Source organism: Moschus berezovskii, chromosome 4, assembly GCF_049115385.1.
Source record: "Moschus berezovskii isolate FMDL1 chromosome 4, NW_MosBer_1.0, whole genome shotgun sequence".
In the NCBI taxonomy this organism is placed as follows: Eukaryota; Metazoa; Chordata; class Mammalia; order Artiodactyla; family Moschidae; genus Moschus; species Moschus berezovskii.
This window is the reverse complement of record NC_142463.1, coordinates 12,742,178-12,756,129: the sequence shown is the minus strand read 5'-3', so window position 1 is coordinate 12,756,129 and position 13,952 is coordinate 12,742,178. Positions and strand designations below refer to the sequence as shown.

General features: G+C 55.1%; 1 protein-coding gene across 3 annotated transcripts; it reads left to right on the top strand.

The window, feature by feature from the left end:
* The first annotated feature begins 1,274 nt into the window (after positions 1–1,274).
* FHL3 (four and a half LIM domains 3) lies at positions 1,275–8,779 on the top strand. Of its 3 annotated transcripts, none has more exons than XM_055402980.2 (6): positions 1,275–1,453; positions 6,226–6,395; positions 6,484–6,658; positions 7,433–7,602; positions 7,726–7,912; positions 8,042–8,779. In XM_055402980.2, exons 2-6 carry the CDS (start codon positions 6,240–6,242, stop codon positions 8,194–8,196), a joined length of 843 nt encoding a protein of 280 aa, XP_055258955.1. In that variant the 5' UTR covers positions 1,275–1,453; positions 6,226–6,239; the 3' UTR covers positions 8,197–8,779. The 3 variants fall into 3 exon arrangements, with proteins under 3 accessions (XP_055258955.1, XP_055258956.1, XP_088691275.1); XM_055402981.2 differs by having other exon boundaries at positions 1,314–1,453; positions 6,170–6,395; XM_088835149.1 differs by lacking the exon at positions 1,275–1,453 and adding an exon at positions 2,853–2,965.
* The last annotated feature ends 5,173 nt before the right edge of the window (positions 8,780–13,952 follow it).

The window sequence follows — 13,952 nt, the reverse complement described above, 5'->3', positions numbered from 1 at the left end:
GAACAACAATAATTAATAAGCAATTAGTTAGTCTTGAAAGGAAACCTGGCCTCAAGGGTGACTTGGGACCAGGAAGGCAGATATGTGATTCAGAAGTGGGAGAGCAGGGTACTCAGGAGCCCCAGTTTGGGAGAGAATGAGTCTCTGAGAGTTTGGCCAGACCCAGGCTGGGGGATGGGAGCGCCTCTGTGGGCCCCGAATTTCTACTCTAGACCCTGAGGTTATTTCCAGGGTTGGTTTGTCTCCTGTTTTGCAAACAGCGTGGCACAGCCTCCTCCTCCCTCCCCTCCCCTTCAGATCGAGGCTATTTATTCCTAGTGACAAGCCTGAGGATCCCAGGGGGGGTGGCCTCAAGGACCTGGAGGGGCCTTGTGTCCCTGGCAGGCGCCAGTGCTCCCTCCCAGGCAGGGCACAGGGAGGAAGTCGGAAGGTTGGAAACTGCAGAGGTCGGGGAGAAGGACTTCCCTCCACCGCCCCTTGCAAGCGCCCCATCCATGCACACTCCTCACACCCCTTCTTGAGAAGCTCAGAAGTCACGGGGCCTAGGGTATGGGTCTCCCCTGGGCCTCAAAGGTCAAAACTATTCCTGGGCACTGTGGAGACCAAGGGAGGTCTCTGCTCCACCATGAGCTGGAGGCGAGGCGGCGGTTACTTCTGTTTTCGCCACTTTAGAGTTGTGAAATAAAGCCCTTTGAAGGTTAAGGCCCTAGTGAGGGGGTCCTTACTTCATTCCTTGGTTTCCAGAGAACACCTTGGTTCCCACTGACAGGGACGTGACAGCAGGGTAAAAACCACCCCCGCCTCCAAGCTGGCTTAAGTCCTCTTTTACAAATTCGGGCTGAGTGTGATCCCTGGGGGTAAACTGGGAGGGGGCGGGAACACGAAGTGGACACGAAGGAGGACTCTCTCTCGGTCCCCAAATGGACCTTGGTCTGCTGCCTCCGGGTATCCCTTGTCTAAGACTGAATACAGCTAGCCGCTGGGGGCGGCGGGGGGAAGGGAGATTGTGGGGGGGAGATGGGGGAAGGGAGGGAGGCCAGCAAAAGCCGAAGGGAGGGGACTGGGGCGGGGTCCTGGCCGCCCTGGAAGGTTGGGAGAGCCAGGTTAGGCCGAGGGGGCTGGGGCCGGCTCCAGTCCGAACGGGAGGCGGGGGCGGGGTCTGGCCCCCAGCCTCAGGGACGAGGGCCGGGGGCGGGGTCCGCACCCCGCGGGCAGGGGCGGCCGGGGGCGGGGTCCGGGCGGGGCGGGCCCCCGCGCTCACTTCCTCGGGCAGGGATTGGGGCCGCGCTCCCACTCGCCCGCACAGTCCGTGTGCCGCCGGCAGGGTCGCCGGCTGCTCGCTCGGCCGCGGCTCGGCCCGCTGGTAGGAGCCTCCGAGGGACGCGGCCCCCGCTGCCCACCTTCCCGCCCCCGCGCGTGAGCGCCGCGCCCCGCTCCCGCCGCCCGCTTAGAGGTGAGCTCCCCGCCGAGCCCGGCTCCCCATCCCCGCTCGCGGCCCCCGCCCTCTGCCCCGGGGCCCCGCCTGGGTCCGGCCGCGGGCGCCGGGAGCACGCTGGAGCCGGCGGTGCGCGGATGCCGAGCCCCGGGGGCGCCCCCCGGACCGCACTGCCCCGGGCCTCCTGGCCGGGGCGGGGGCTGCTACGCGAGTTAGGCGGGGGAGGGGGCCAAGTTTGAAATGGAAAAGCGAGAATCGAGAGAGACCGAGAGAGAGGGCTCGAGAAACCGGCTTCCAGAAAGCCCGGGGGGAGCAGGAGATCGAGACTGGACAGGAGCGGCGGCGAACTTAGACCGGAGGGAGCAGAGATACACGGAACGGGGACGGAGACCCGGGCGTAGCTCACCAGGGGGCAGACCCGAAGCTTCGGGACGGACCCAGGTTTTGGGAGCGGAGCACTTTAGGAAAAAAAGCATGCAGCGACCCCAGACGTGTTGTCGGCCCGGTCTAGGGCATTGGAGGGTTCAGGGCAAATGAAGGGCCCCGGAGCTTAAACTTGACTAGTCTTGTGGTCATCCAGCCTCAAAGAGGCCTAGAGAGACATCCAGAGACTGGAGGCGGAGACACTCAGACATACAGAGATGCGAAGAGATAGAGAAGGGCCGTGGGTAAGGACCAAGACATTCCACCCTTTGGAGACACCGAGATGCCAAGACTTCGGTGAGCGGAGGTAGAAATCCACAGAGGCTGAAGTTGGGAGATAGCCGGTCAGAGATACAGACACGAAACATACAGGCAGCTGCTTAAGTACAGACACAGACGTCCCGAGTGGAGCAGAGTTAGACGCCGAGAGACACTTGTCACGGAGGGACGGTGATAGGTTCCAAGACAGACCCCGAGGGACTCAGGCCCCAAAAGATTGGGAGGCGAGGACCTGGGGAAACAGAACTAGCGGACTTGAGACAGTAAGACATCAAGAAGGAGCCTCACACACTGGTGGAGACAGCCCCAACTTATTTTTAAACTCCAATCTTGGACGCTCTGCTTCAGCCCTGGGGGACCTGGGGTGAATGAACTGTTCCTCTTCTGTCCCCAGAGCAGCTGCTGGATCCTGCTTCCCACCCCCCCTTCTCCCAAACTGCTCTGAATCCCAGGCCCCATGGTGGAGGGAGCCGGGGAGAAGAGAGTGAAGAGTTTGGGGTTGATGCCTGGTAGCAAGTATGAGGTGGGGGGGTTTGGTTTCTCCCCTCAAGTACCCTGTCAACTCCTGAAAACCGGGGGAGGAAGGATCAGTTCTAATTGTGAGTCACAGCTGTGGGACCTGGCCAGGGTCCTCCTGGACAGTGGGGGGTGGAGGGGAGCAAAGGGGTTGAGAGGTTGGCATGGGTACTTGGAAAGGCTTCTGGATGTCTTCCAGTCTCAGGGCCGGCAGCTGGGGAGAAGAACCAGGCTCTTGTACAAGTGACATCACCCAGCATCTCCTGTCCCCCAGCTCTTAAATGCTGACCACCCCTCCCCCACCGTTTCTAGGTAAATCGGAAAAGGCTCCCAGCTGGGAGGCAGGGGACCTGGGCTCTCTGATACCTGAGTGACTTTGGGCATGCTTCTGCCTTGTCCCTGGCCTCTGTACTCAGCTATAAAGTGAGGATGATACTCTATCCTGCCTGCCTTTTGTGCAATCTGATAGATGGTAAGGGGCTTCCCTGGTGGCTCAGCCGTGAAGAATCCGCCTGTAATGTGGGAGCTGCAGGAGATACGGGTTCAATCCTGGGAAGATCCCCTAGAGAAGGGAATGGCAACCCACTCCAGTATTCTTGCCTGGAGAATCCCATGGACAGAGGAGCCTGGCAGGCTACAGTACATAAGGATGAAAAGAGTCAAACACAAATGAAGTGTCTTAGTGTGTACGCATAGAGGGTGGGTGGGCTTTGTGAGAGGCAAAAGAGCTTGCAGGCGTGTATACCTGCACACCTATGTTGGAGCTTTCAGAGTTATGCTCACTGGAGTCAGAGTTGCCCCACTGGTCTCAGTGAGCCCTGTAGCCTGGGCCTCTTCGGTTTCCCCAGCAGAACTAGGGGGTTCCCTTTTAGTTTTCTCCCCAGGCCCACCCTGAGAATATCAAGGTCAAGTCCCAGCCCAGCCCCCTGAGCCAGGCCTGGCTGAGAAACTGTATTCTGACCCCAATATGAGTAAGGGGCTAATAATATCAATAAAAACACTAAGAACTACCATTTACTGACTACTTAGTATCTCCCAAGTGCTTTCCAGTATCATCACATATTTTTTTTCATCACATCCAAGTCTGGCAGCAACCCTAGGAGGTAGGAGGTAGTATTAGATGGGAAAACAAGCTGAGGGAGCTTAAGTGACTTGCTCGGAATCACCTAAGTTTATATTTCACAGTTCAGGCCTTTACATACCACATGCTGCAGCCATTTAACCAGCCATTCTGAGCTGCAGGTTCGCGGGGAGGTGTCAGATGTGTGTGTCTGAGTCAGGTGTAGGGGTGTATATGTGTTGGTGGGGGCAGCGGCTGAGCGCCATCTGGCAAAAACTGAGCAGTCTCCTCCGCAACCCCCTGCCAGCCATGGAGGAATACAAGACGGGCTCCCTTTAGCTCCCCAGCCCTGCCAGGGAAAGGGGGAGGGGGTGATGGGCAGAAAAAGGGCAGAGACAGGTGGGTCTTGAGAGTGCCCTTCACTCTGTCCTCATCGGGCCCAGCTGGACAGACTAGGGAACAAGGGAATTCTGGGAGAGAAGCCGAAGCCACGCCCATTCCCTATTTGGGGTGCCCCTATCTCAGAGTGGTGACTGCCTCCCAGGGGGCGGACCTAGGACTAGTCTGGGCCTGGGAAGGTGGTTGCCAGGGGCCAAGCCAGGAAGGAAAGGAAGGCTCAGGGCTCACCCGGAGCAATGCATGGCCACTCTCCACCTGTGCGGCCCCCTGCTGCCCAGTGGCCAACAGCCCAGACAACCCTCAGATGTTGGGCCAGAAGAAACCCAGGCCTGAATGGTGGGGAGTGGACTCCACCCTCCAGCATAGCCCCCAGCCTAGGAGTCTCCACTCTGAAGACCCCAGCTCCTGGCCTGGAGTATGAACTTAGTGTCCTCCCATGACGGAAGGGTAGCTGTGAGCTCAAGCCACCCCTTCAGAAGAGCCAGGCCCTCCAGGCCTGGGGCATCCACCGGTGCCTGGAGTCTGAGCAACGCTTCTTGCTAGAATTTCCTGCTGGGGGTGGCTGAGAAAAGGAGGGCTTTTCCTTCAACTTGAGCCAGGCCAGGCTCTGGGGACTGCCAGATCCTGGGGTCTAATGGGGGGAGTGGGTTGGTGGGTCCCTCTGTGCTCCTCAGACTCATCTGCAGCTGTGAGATCCCCTTCCCAGGGTCCTGGTGGTTCCTCTCCACCCAAGATCCCAGTCCTCAGAGAGCAGGCTTCTTGATGGAGGAGGCTGGGGTGGGGAGCTCTGAATTTGGGGCTCGAGATGGGAAACAGGGGCAGTAGAAGGGACCGGGAACCCCACTTCCTAATCCTCCCTACTCCCCAAGCTCCTGCTGCAGAGGCAGCTGTGTGGATGACCTCATCCCACAAACATGCTTTGTTCCTGAGAAAATGGAAAGTGTCTGAGGTTTGGTGGGGGGCTGGGTGTCTGCAGCAGCAGCTCTCCGTGCTCCCCCTTGCCTGACTCCCCACCCTAGAGGGGGCCCGACTGGAGAGGAAATGTCTTCAGTGGCTCCCACTCTCTCACCCTTCACTCCCCCAGCCCCAAACCCTTAGAAAAGCTAGAGAAAGGCTGTCTTCTCCCAGAGCCAGGAGGAAGGAAATAATGACCCAGGGGATGGAAAAATTCTGGGGCTCTGCCAGGCACTGCCAGGAGTGATGCCCAGCAGGAGAGAGGGCAGAGGGCATCATCACCTGTTCCCCTCTCTGTCCCCAAGCATCTCGTTTCCCTTTTTTCTCCCCTGTTGCTGGCAAAACCTGACAGCTGGCCATCTGTGCTGTCACAGCTGCTGCAGATGTTGCAGGCCAAGGCTGCCCAGGCTGATGTGGCCAAAGATGCAGAGGGAAGTGGAGTGGGGTGAGGGCAGAGGGTCCAGCTGGGGAAGCTTGGCTGTGTCCAGCTTGCAGGATTTCCTTCCTGGTTAAACCTGGGCTGAGCCTCTGAAGTCCTTGTTGCTGGATTCTCCTGGGAAGGGAGGCCCAATGTCATTTCTCCCATCAGCCTCCTCCACCTCTACCATTCACTGGCCCAGCATCCTTCTTACACTCTGCTGTTTCCTGAATGGAGTTGAGGCAGGGAGAGGGGGCTGGTGCAAACAGCCCCATTGTCATCCCAAAGCTTCCCACTCCAAGGCTCTGGGTATGTCCCTTCCTGGGAGTCAGGAGACGGTGAGAGCACTGTTCATACGGGAGAGGGTAGGGTGACTCCTTGCCCCGGCTCCTACACCCTTTTGGAGACAGTAAAGACAGTGGAGGCTAAACTCAGGCTAAATGCAGGGGCAGGAAATGAGTCACTGACCCAGGAAAAGCCCCCTCCCCCCAGTTCTGCCAGGGCCCAGATAAGAAAAGAACTTCTGCTTCCTGATTTTTTCCTGACCCCCCTCACCCCCAACGTTAAATACAGAAATAAACATGCAGGACTCTTGTGTTCCCAGAAGCACCCATTGCCTGTCACCATCTGCTCTGACTTGGCATTTCCTATGCCTAGTGTCATGTTTTGTTTTTTTTTAATGCAGTGTGGCTAAGCCACAGCTCCTCGGGTGACCCCTGCCCCACCTTGTGCCCCTAACAGGGCTCACAGCCACCATGAGCGAAGCCTTTGACTGTGCCAAATGCAGCGAGTCCCTGTACGGGCGCAAATACATCCAGACAGACGATGGCCCCTACTGTGTGCCCTGCTATGACAACACCTTCGCCAACACGTGTGCCGAGTGCCAGCAGCTGATCGGGCATGACTCACGGGTAAGGACTGAACCATGCAGGGCAGGGAGTGGGTGGAGGCTGGCAGGAGGGGGCAAATGTGCCAGCACCCTTGCCACGCTCCCCCCAGGAGCTGTTCTACGAAGACCGCCACTTCCACGAGGGCTGCTTCCGCTGCTGCCGCTGCCAGCGCTCCCTAGCCGACGAGCCATTCACCTGCCAGGACAGCGAGCTGCTCTGTAATGACTGCTACTGCAGTGCCTTCTCCTCGCAGTGCTCTGCCTGCGGGGAGACCGTCATGCCCGGTATGTTCCCAGGGGCTCCCAGGGGCTCGCTGTGCGTGGGATGGGCATGCCTGTCTGATATGTACAGGGAGGCTTGATAAAGACCTGCCCATGCCACACGTTCCTGGAAGTTGTGTGCAGGATCTGTTGTGCCTGTTTGCTCTTTGGAGCTTAGCACATGCAAGGACTGACACGCATGGTACACACCTGGGGGCTTAACACGTTTGGCACATGTAGTGAGTATACTGAGACTGTCAGTGTTTGTTGCATTGGGGCTTGTGTGCAAAGACAGAAAAGACAGATACATTGAGGACTTAACATGTACGGCAACCTGCATGGCTGATGCAATGTGAGGATTTAGAACACATGGAGGTTGGCATGATGAGGGGCTTCCTGTGCACTGAATCTGTCACGTCCAAGACATTAGACTCGCTTGCCTCGTAGATGGGGTCTAGTGTGTGCTCACACTATCACATCTGGTGTGTAAGGGCTTGCTTAGCATATACTGAGTCATTGCGCCCATCACCTGGAGGCCTGGCAGCGGCTGAGGCTGTCATATTCTGGGACATGTGGGGACTTCACTTAGGCCAAACCCTCAGGTCACGTGCTCAGCCAGCATGTCTGGTGTTGGGGGAAGGTTAGCATGTGCAACATACAAGGTGGGGACCCTGGTGAAAATGCATGGACACCATCTTCAAGGCTGTGGGAGCAGCAGGGACCCTCCTGGAGGGCAGCAGAGGGTGGCACTCAGGAGGCTGGGACACAGCCTCTGAGTGGGACCCCTGTTCCCTACAGGGTCCCGGAAGCTGGAGTACGGAGGCCAGACGTGGCATGAGCACTGCTTCCTGTGCAGCGGCTGTGAGCAGCCACTGGGCTCCCGTTCCTTTGTGCCCGACAAGGGCGCTCACTACTGCGTGCCCTGCTATGAGAACAAGTTTGCTCCTCGCTGCGCCCGCTGCAGCAAGGTGGGGGCAGGCGTGGAGCTCCACTGCACTCAGGGGAGGGGGTGAGCAGGGGCTCTGTTGTTGCGGGGTGGGAATCCCCACGCCGGCCCCCCCACCCCCCGCTGACAGAGGCTGCCCCCACAGACACTGACGCAGGGTGGCGTGACATACCGTGACCAGCCCTGGCATCGAGAATGCCTGGTCTGCACTGGGTGCCAGACGCCCCTGGCAGGGCAGCAGTTCACCTCCCGAGAGGACGATCCCTACTGTGTGACCTGTTTCGGAGAACTCTTTGCACCAAAGTGCAGCAGCTGCAAGCGCCCCATCACAGGTGGGTCAGGGGGTCCAAAGACAGAGTGGGTTGGGTGTAGGTGGGGGCGGGCAGGGGACCTGGTCTCAGTGAGGCCAAGGGACAGGACCGCCCTCCAGACGGCAGCGCTAATCCTCAGCCTCCCTCCAGGACTTGGCGGAGGCAAGTATGTGTCCTTCGAAGACCGCCACTGGCACCACAGCTGCTTCTCCTGCGCCCGCTGCTCCACCTCCCTGGTGGGTCAGGGCTTTGTGCCGGACGGAGACCAAGTGCTGTGCCAGGGCTGCAGCCAGGCAGGGCCCTGAGCCAGGGCTCCAGGACTAAAGCTCCTTCTCCAGACCGCCTCTGGGACCCAGCCTCTCCCCAATTTGGGGCTCCCCTTGGGCTCCAGGATTCAGCCTCCCCGCTCCAGCGTCCTCAATTTGGTACTTCCTGACCCAGGGGCCCCAAACTTGGGCTCTCCCAGAACCTGCATCATCATTCAAATCCCCTCCCCAAACCTGAACTCCAGAACTCTGTCCTCTCCCTTTGGGTCTGGCTTGCTTCCCAGACCAAGCCCTTTCCCCACATCAGGGCTGTGGGACCCAGTCCCCCTTCAGTGTAGACTTGTCTCCAAAGACTTTAGGTCTCCTATGGGTGCCTGAGAGGTCCTCAAAAGTTGACTACACTCAGGCTTGACGCTTCCCACCCCTGTCCCCCCCAGGACCCCCAAGGATGGAGCTGTCTGGGCAGCACTGGTTAGGGGGTCCTAGGGTACAGGTTTTTGCCCATCCCGTGTTGTGAGTGTTTTCTCTTTTCATTTCAGCTCCATTTTGCCCAGAGATGGGCAGAGGGGTGGGTTTGGCTCGCCCACCTCTTTCAGATTCTGCAATAAAGCAGTATGAGAAAGTGAAGGCCTCTGTTTGGCTGGGGGTAGGGGGAGCGGGCAGAGGCGGGTGGAGGGGCATGGAAGGTTCCTTCGCACAGCAAGGGACTCTGAGGCTCTTCCCACCTCCTCCTTGCAGGACAGGAGGAAGCTTCCAGGCGGGGTGGGAAATCTCTCCCGAGAAAGGGGATCCCCGCCGCCGCTACCGTCCCTTTCTGGCTTAGCTGGCCTCCCTTCCACCTCCCCCGCCTGCTGGCAAAGGGCTTTTTCCTCCGGTGAGGCAGGGAGGGATTTAGGGAGGTTGCGGACCGGAGCCGGGGCGGGGGCGGCTGGTGTTGGGTTCCCCGCCAGGTACAAGTCGTTCCCCTCCCTTAACAGCCCCCCGAACCCCACGAACATCCAGTGCGAATCCAGAGTCTGCGCCCAGACCCTCAGCCCCCTTCCCCCTCTTTCCTAGGATTAGCGGAGGCGGCCCGGGATCCGCTCGCGGCCGCACGTTTTTTGCCAAAAAAGGCAAGGATGCAGCTGCACGCGCCGCGGGAACATCTGGATCCGATTCCCGGCATGAATGGGTCATGGCCCCGCCCCACCGTGATTCAAGGGCGGGGGCGAGAATGAGCCCGGGGTGGGGGCTGGGGGCTGTCCCCCAAAATGAGGCGATGGGGCGGAGCGCGGCTCCCCTCTCCCGGCGTCCGACTCCCCGGCCCCTGCGCTCTCGGCGGCCTGCGGTGTGGGCTTCGCGGTCTAGACTGGCGGAGCCCGACTCGTGCGCCCTGGCGGCGGGCGCGGGCTGAGCCGCTGACGTCCCGCCCGCGGCCTCCCCGGGTGGGGGGCCCCCGCCGGGCGGACCTTCGGCGCCCAGTGGGGGAGGGGCCCTCCGGGCCGGCAGAACCGCGTGATTATATGTATCTGAAATGAAATCCTGCCCGAAATTCTATGGGGCGGGCGTTTTTCCATTTCACAGAGGTGGAGACTCTACTTGTCAAGTTCCCGAAATAGGTAGATCCGGGGTTCTGCTCCTTTCCACGCTGCTTTCCCGGCCCAATCTGAATCCTAAACTTTGACATTTTCAACAAACCTTGATGAATGCCCACCATGTGTGCTTATCATTAATGATTGTATGTTGACGTTTTCGTCTCTTTCTTCCACCAGTCCCTGAGGGTTGGATTCACGCCTGCCTTGCTCACCCCTCCACACTCAGCCTCCGGCACTTAACTTACATGTTCAATAAAGAAGTTACCGAGGAAGAGTAGTCCAAGCATAAAAAACAGCTAATGCAAAGACCTGGAGGCCTGAAAAAAGCATATGGTGTATTTTGAGGAAGCAGCAAGTAATTTCATTTGGAGGAAGTGCCAAAAGACTAAAACAGCAGGCAGCAGCCAGGTCATGAAACGCCAAAAGCCAAGTGAAACAGACCTCACCCTGTGGGTAAACCAGGCAGTGGAAATCTTTAAGCAGGAGCGTGAGATGATCACTTCGCTGCATAGTGAATAATGGATCGGAGGGGTAAGATGAGCAGGCTGGGGAGGAGGCTGATGCAGTGGTCCGGGTGAGAGAGAATGAGACCGGTGAAGAGAGCTAGAGTGGAAAAGACAGGACTTGTGACCAGTCTGAAGGAACGAGGAAGGAGAAGGAAGGCATCAGGTGAATGGTGCTTAGGTGACCCGCCCACCTAAGAGGAAAAGGATGTGCAAGCACAATAATGGGTCATTGATTTCAAGACATTTTTCAGATTTATGACCTCAGAAACCCAGATGCAACCATATAATCAACCATGTGACACAGCTTAATTGAAAAAAAAATTTTTTTTTCTTTCTTTCTTAATCGACCGTAAAATAATGGTGGGGTTAACAGTTGATAGTGTCTCATATGTGATGAAACATGGTAAATCCGAAATCTTTACCCTCCACCCCCCCACCCCTCAAAAGATACACACACTGAGTCTGCAATCCAGAAGAGGAATTTCTTACCTCTTTCCCAGAGGTGCAGGAAAATTTTCTGGGAATTTGTTGTATCTGGGGATCCTATCCCTAAGTTGGAGGTCTTGCTTAAATTTTTAGACACTAATATAATTTTCACAACACCTCATTAGCAAGCAAGACAAAAGTCATTATGTTATTTTTCAAATTTTCGAAAACAAAAAGCAATTCATGCTTATTGTAGAAAAATTGAAGACTACCAAAAAGAGAAGGTAAATTACGAATAATTCCTTGATATAGTATGACCTCCTAGTTCTTTTCTGTTAAGCAAGCATGTGCATATATGTATTGTCATACTTATTTTTAAGTGTATTTTTAAACTGAAAAAGTAGTATATATGTTAAGGAAAATTTTTCATGCTGCACTTTGGACATGTGCAAAGAAAAATTTCCTTCACATTCCAGAGCTTCCAGTCTGTCTCCTCATAAACAACGGTGGTTTACTGTTACTCGGGTATCTTTCTGGAAATAATCTCCTTGCCTGTCTATTTTTATATACACTGCTGTGCCTCTAGTTGTTATCACTCTGTATGACCATCTTTCCACCTGAGTTCACACAGATTTTTTTAAACATCTTTATTGAGGTATGTTACATAGCATTCATTCAGTTTGAGTGTACACTTCAATTGAGTTTAGCAAATTTAATAGATTTGTGCAACTATCACCACAATTCAATTTTAGAATTTTTCTGCTGCTGCTGCTGAGTCGCTTCAGTCGTGTCCGACCCTGTGCGACCCCATAGACAGCAGCACCCCCAGGCTCCTCTGTCCCTGGGATTCTCCAGGCAAGAACACTGGAGTGGGTTGCCATTTCCTTCTCAAGTGCATGAAAGTGAAAAGTGAAAGTGAAGTCTCTCAGTCACGTCGGACTCTTCGCGATCCCATGGACTGTAGCCTACCAGGCTCCTCCAGTCATGGGATTTTCCAGGCAAGAGTACTGGAGTGGGGTGCCATTGCCTTCTCCAAGAATTTTTCTATCAACTCCAAAAGGTTTCTTTTGCATTTCCTTCCCGTCTCATCTCTAGCAGCAGGCAACCACTCCCCTACTTTCTGTCTCTATAGATTTGCCATCTAGACATAAACTAATGTGGAGAATCCAAGAGACGGGGGAGCCTGGTGGGCTTCCGTCTATGGGGTCACACAAAGTCAGACCCGACTGAAGTGACTTAGCAGCAGCAGCAGCCTTCTTTCACATACCATGATGCTTTCATGGTTCATCCATATTGTAACATTCCTTTATTGCTGAATAATGTTCCATCGTATGGATACACCATATTTTGTTTGTATATTTACCAGTTAATGACTTTGGGGGTTGCAGCTTTGTTGATAATGAATAGTGCTGCTATGAATGTCTGCACGTATGGACATAGGTTTTCATTTCTCCACCTAGATATGGGCATATAGACTTGTTTCATTCTTTCTTTTTCCAGTTAGATAGTATTTTACTGCTTGAATGCACTATATTTTATTTCACCAGTCCCTTGGGTTTCCCAGGTGGCACTAGTGGTAAAGAACCTGTCTGCCAATGTAGGAGACATAAGAGATGTGGATTTGATTCCTGGATGGGGAAGATCCCCTGGAGGAGGGGATGGCGACCCACTCCAGTATTCTTTCCTGGAGCACCCCTTGGACAGAGGAGCCTGGCAGGTTATGGTCCATAGGATCGCAAGGAGTCGAACATGACTAAAGCGACTTAGCATGCATGCAGCACTGCTGATAGACAATTAGGTTGTTTCTGCATATCAAAAAAGAGAGGAAGGGAAGGAGAAAGAACAGAAGAAAGGAAAGGACAAAAACCCACGGTCATCCTCATTTTACTGAGGGAAAAACGTCGTCACAGGTCACACTGAGCTGGAGACTCAAGTTCCGGTTCTCCAGCTCCCATCCGTGCTCCTCAGCCACTCAGTCCAGGTCCCTAACCTCCCGGCCACACAGCTAGGGAAGTCCCCGCAAGCCAGATCAGATTCCTTAACACCAAGCTGGTGGATTTCTGTGTACCCCCTAGTTCAGTTCAGTTCAGTTGCTCAGTCGTGTCCGACTCTCCGCGACCCCATGAATCACAGCACGTCAGGCCTCCCTGTCCATCACCAACTCCCGGAGTTCACTCAGACTCATGTCCATCTAGTCGGTGATGCCATCCAGCCATCTCATTCTCTGTCGTCCCCTTCTCCTCCTGCCCCCAACCTTTCCCAGCATCAGACTCTTTTCCAGTGAGTCAACTTGTCCCATGAGGTGGCCAAAGTATTGGAGTTTCAGCTTTAGCATCAGTCCTTCCAATGAACACCCAGGATTGATCTCCTTTAGAATGGACTGGTTGGATCTCCTTGCAGTCCAAGGGACTCTCAAGAATCTTGTCCAGCACCACAGTTCAAAAGCATCAATTCTTCGGTGATTCAGCTTTCTTCACAGTCCAACTCACATCCATACATGACCACAGGAAAAACCATAGCCTTGACTAGACGGACCTTGGTTGGCAAAGTAATGTCTCTGCTTTTTAATATACTATCAAAGTTGGTCATAACTTTCATTCCAAGGAGTAAGCGTCTTTTAATTTCATGGCTGCAATCAGCATCCACAGTGATTTTGGAGCCCCAAAAAATAAAGTCTGACACTGCTTCCACTGTTTTTCCATCTATTTCCCATGAAGTGATGGGACCAGATGCCATGATCTTTGTTTTCTGAATGTTGAGCTTCAAGCCAACCTTTTCACTCTCCTCTTTCACTTTCATCAAGAGGCTTTTGAGTTCCTCTTCACTTTCTGCCATAAGGGTGGTGTCATCTGCATATCTGAGGTTATTGATATTTCTCCCAGCAATCTTGATTCCAGCTTGTGTTTCTTCCAGCCCAGCGTTCCTCATGATGTACTCTGCATATAAGTTAAATAAGCAGGGTGACAATATACAGTCTTGACGTACTCCTTTTCCTATTTGGAACCAGCCTGTTGTTCCATGTACAGTTCTGACTGTTGCTTCCTGACCTGCATACAGGTTTCTCAAGAGGCAGGTCAGGTGGTCTGGTATTCCCATCTCTTTACTGTGTGGATCACAATCAACTGTGGAAACTGCCCCCTAGAGGCACTTGCAAATCGTTCGGTAACGCGCCTAACACCCCCGGCCAGCAGGGGGCACTGCAGTCGTCTCCATAGTACGGACTGGGTCTCTAGCGGTGTTCACTTTTCCTCGAGTCCCCGAGGAACTTCCGGCAACGGCGGAACTTTGG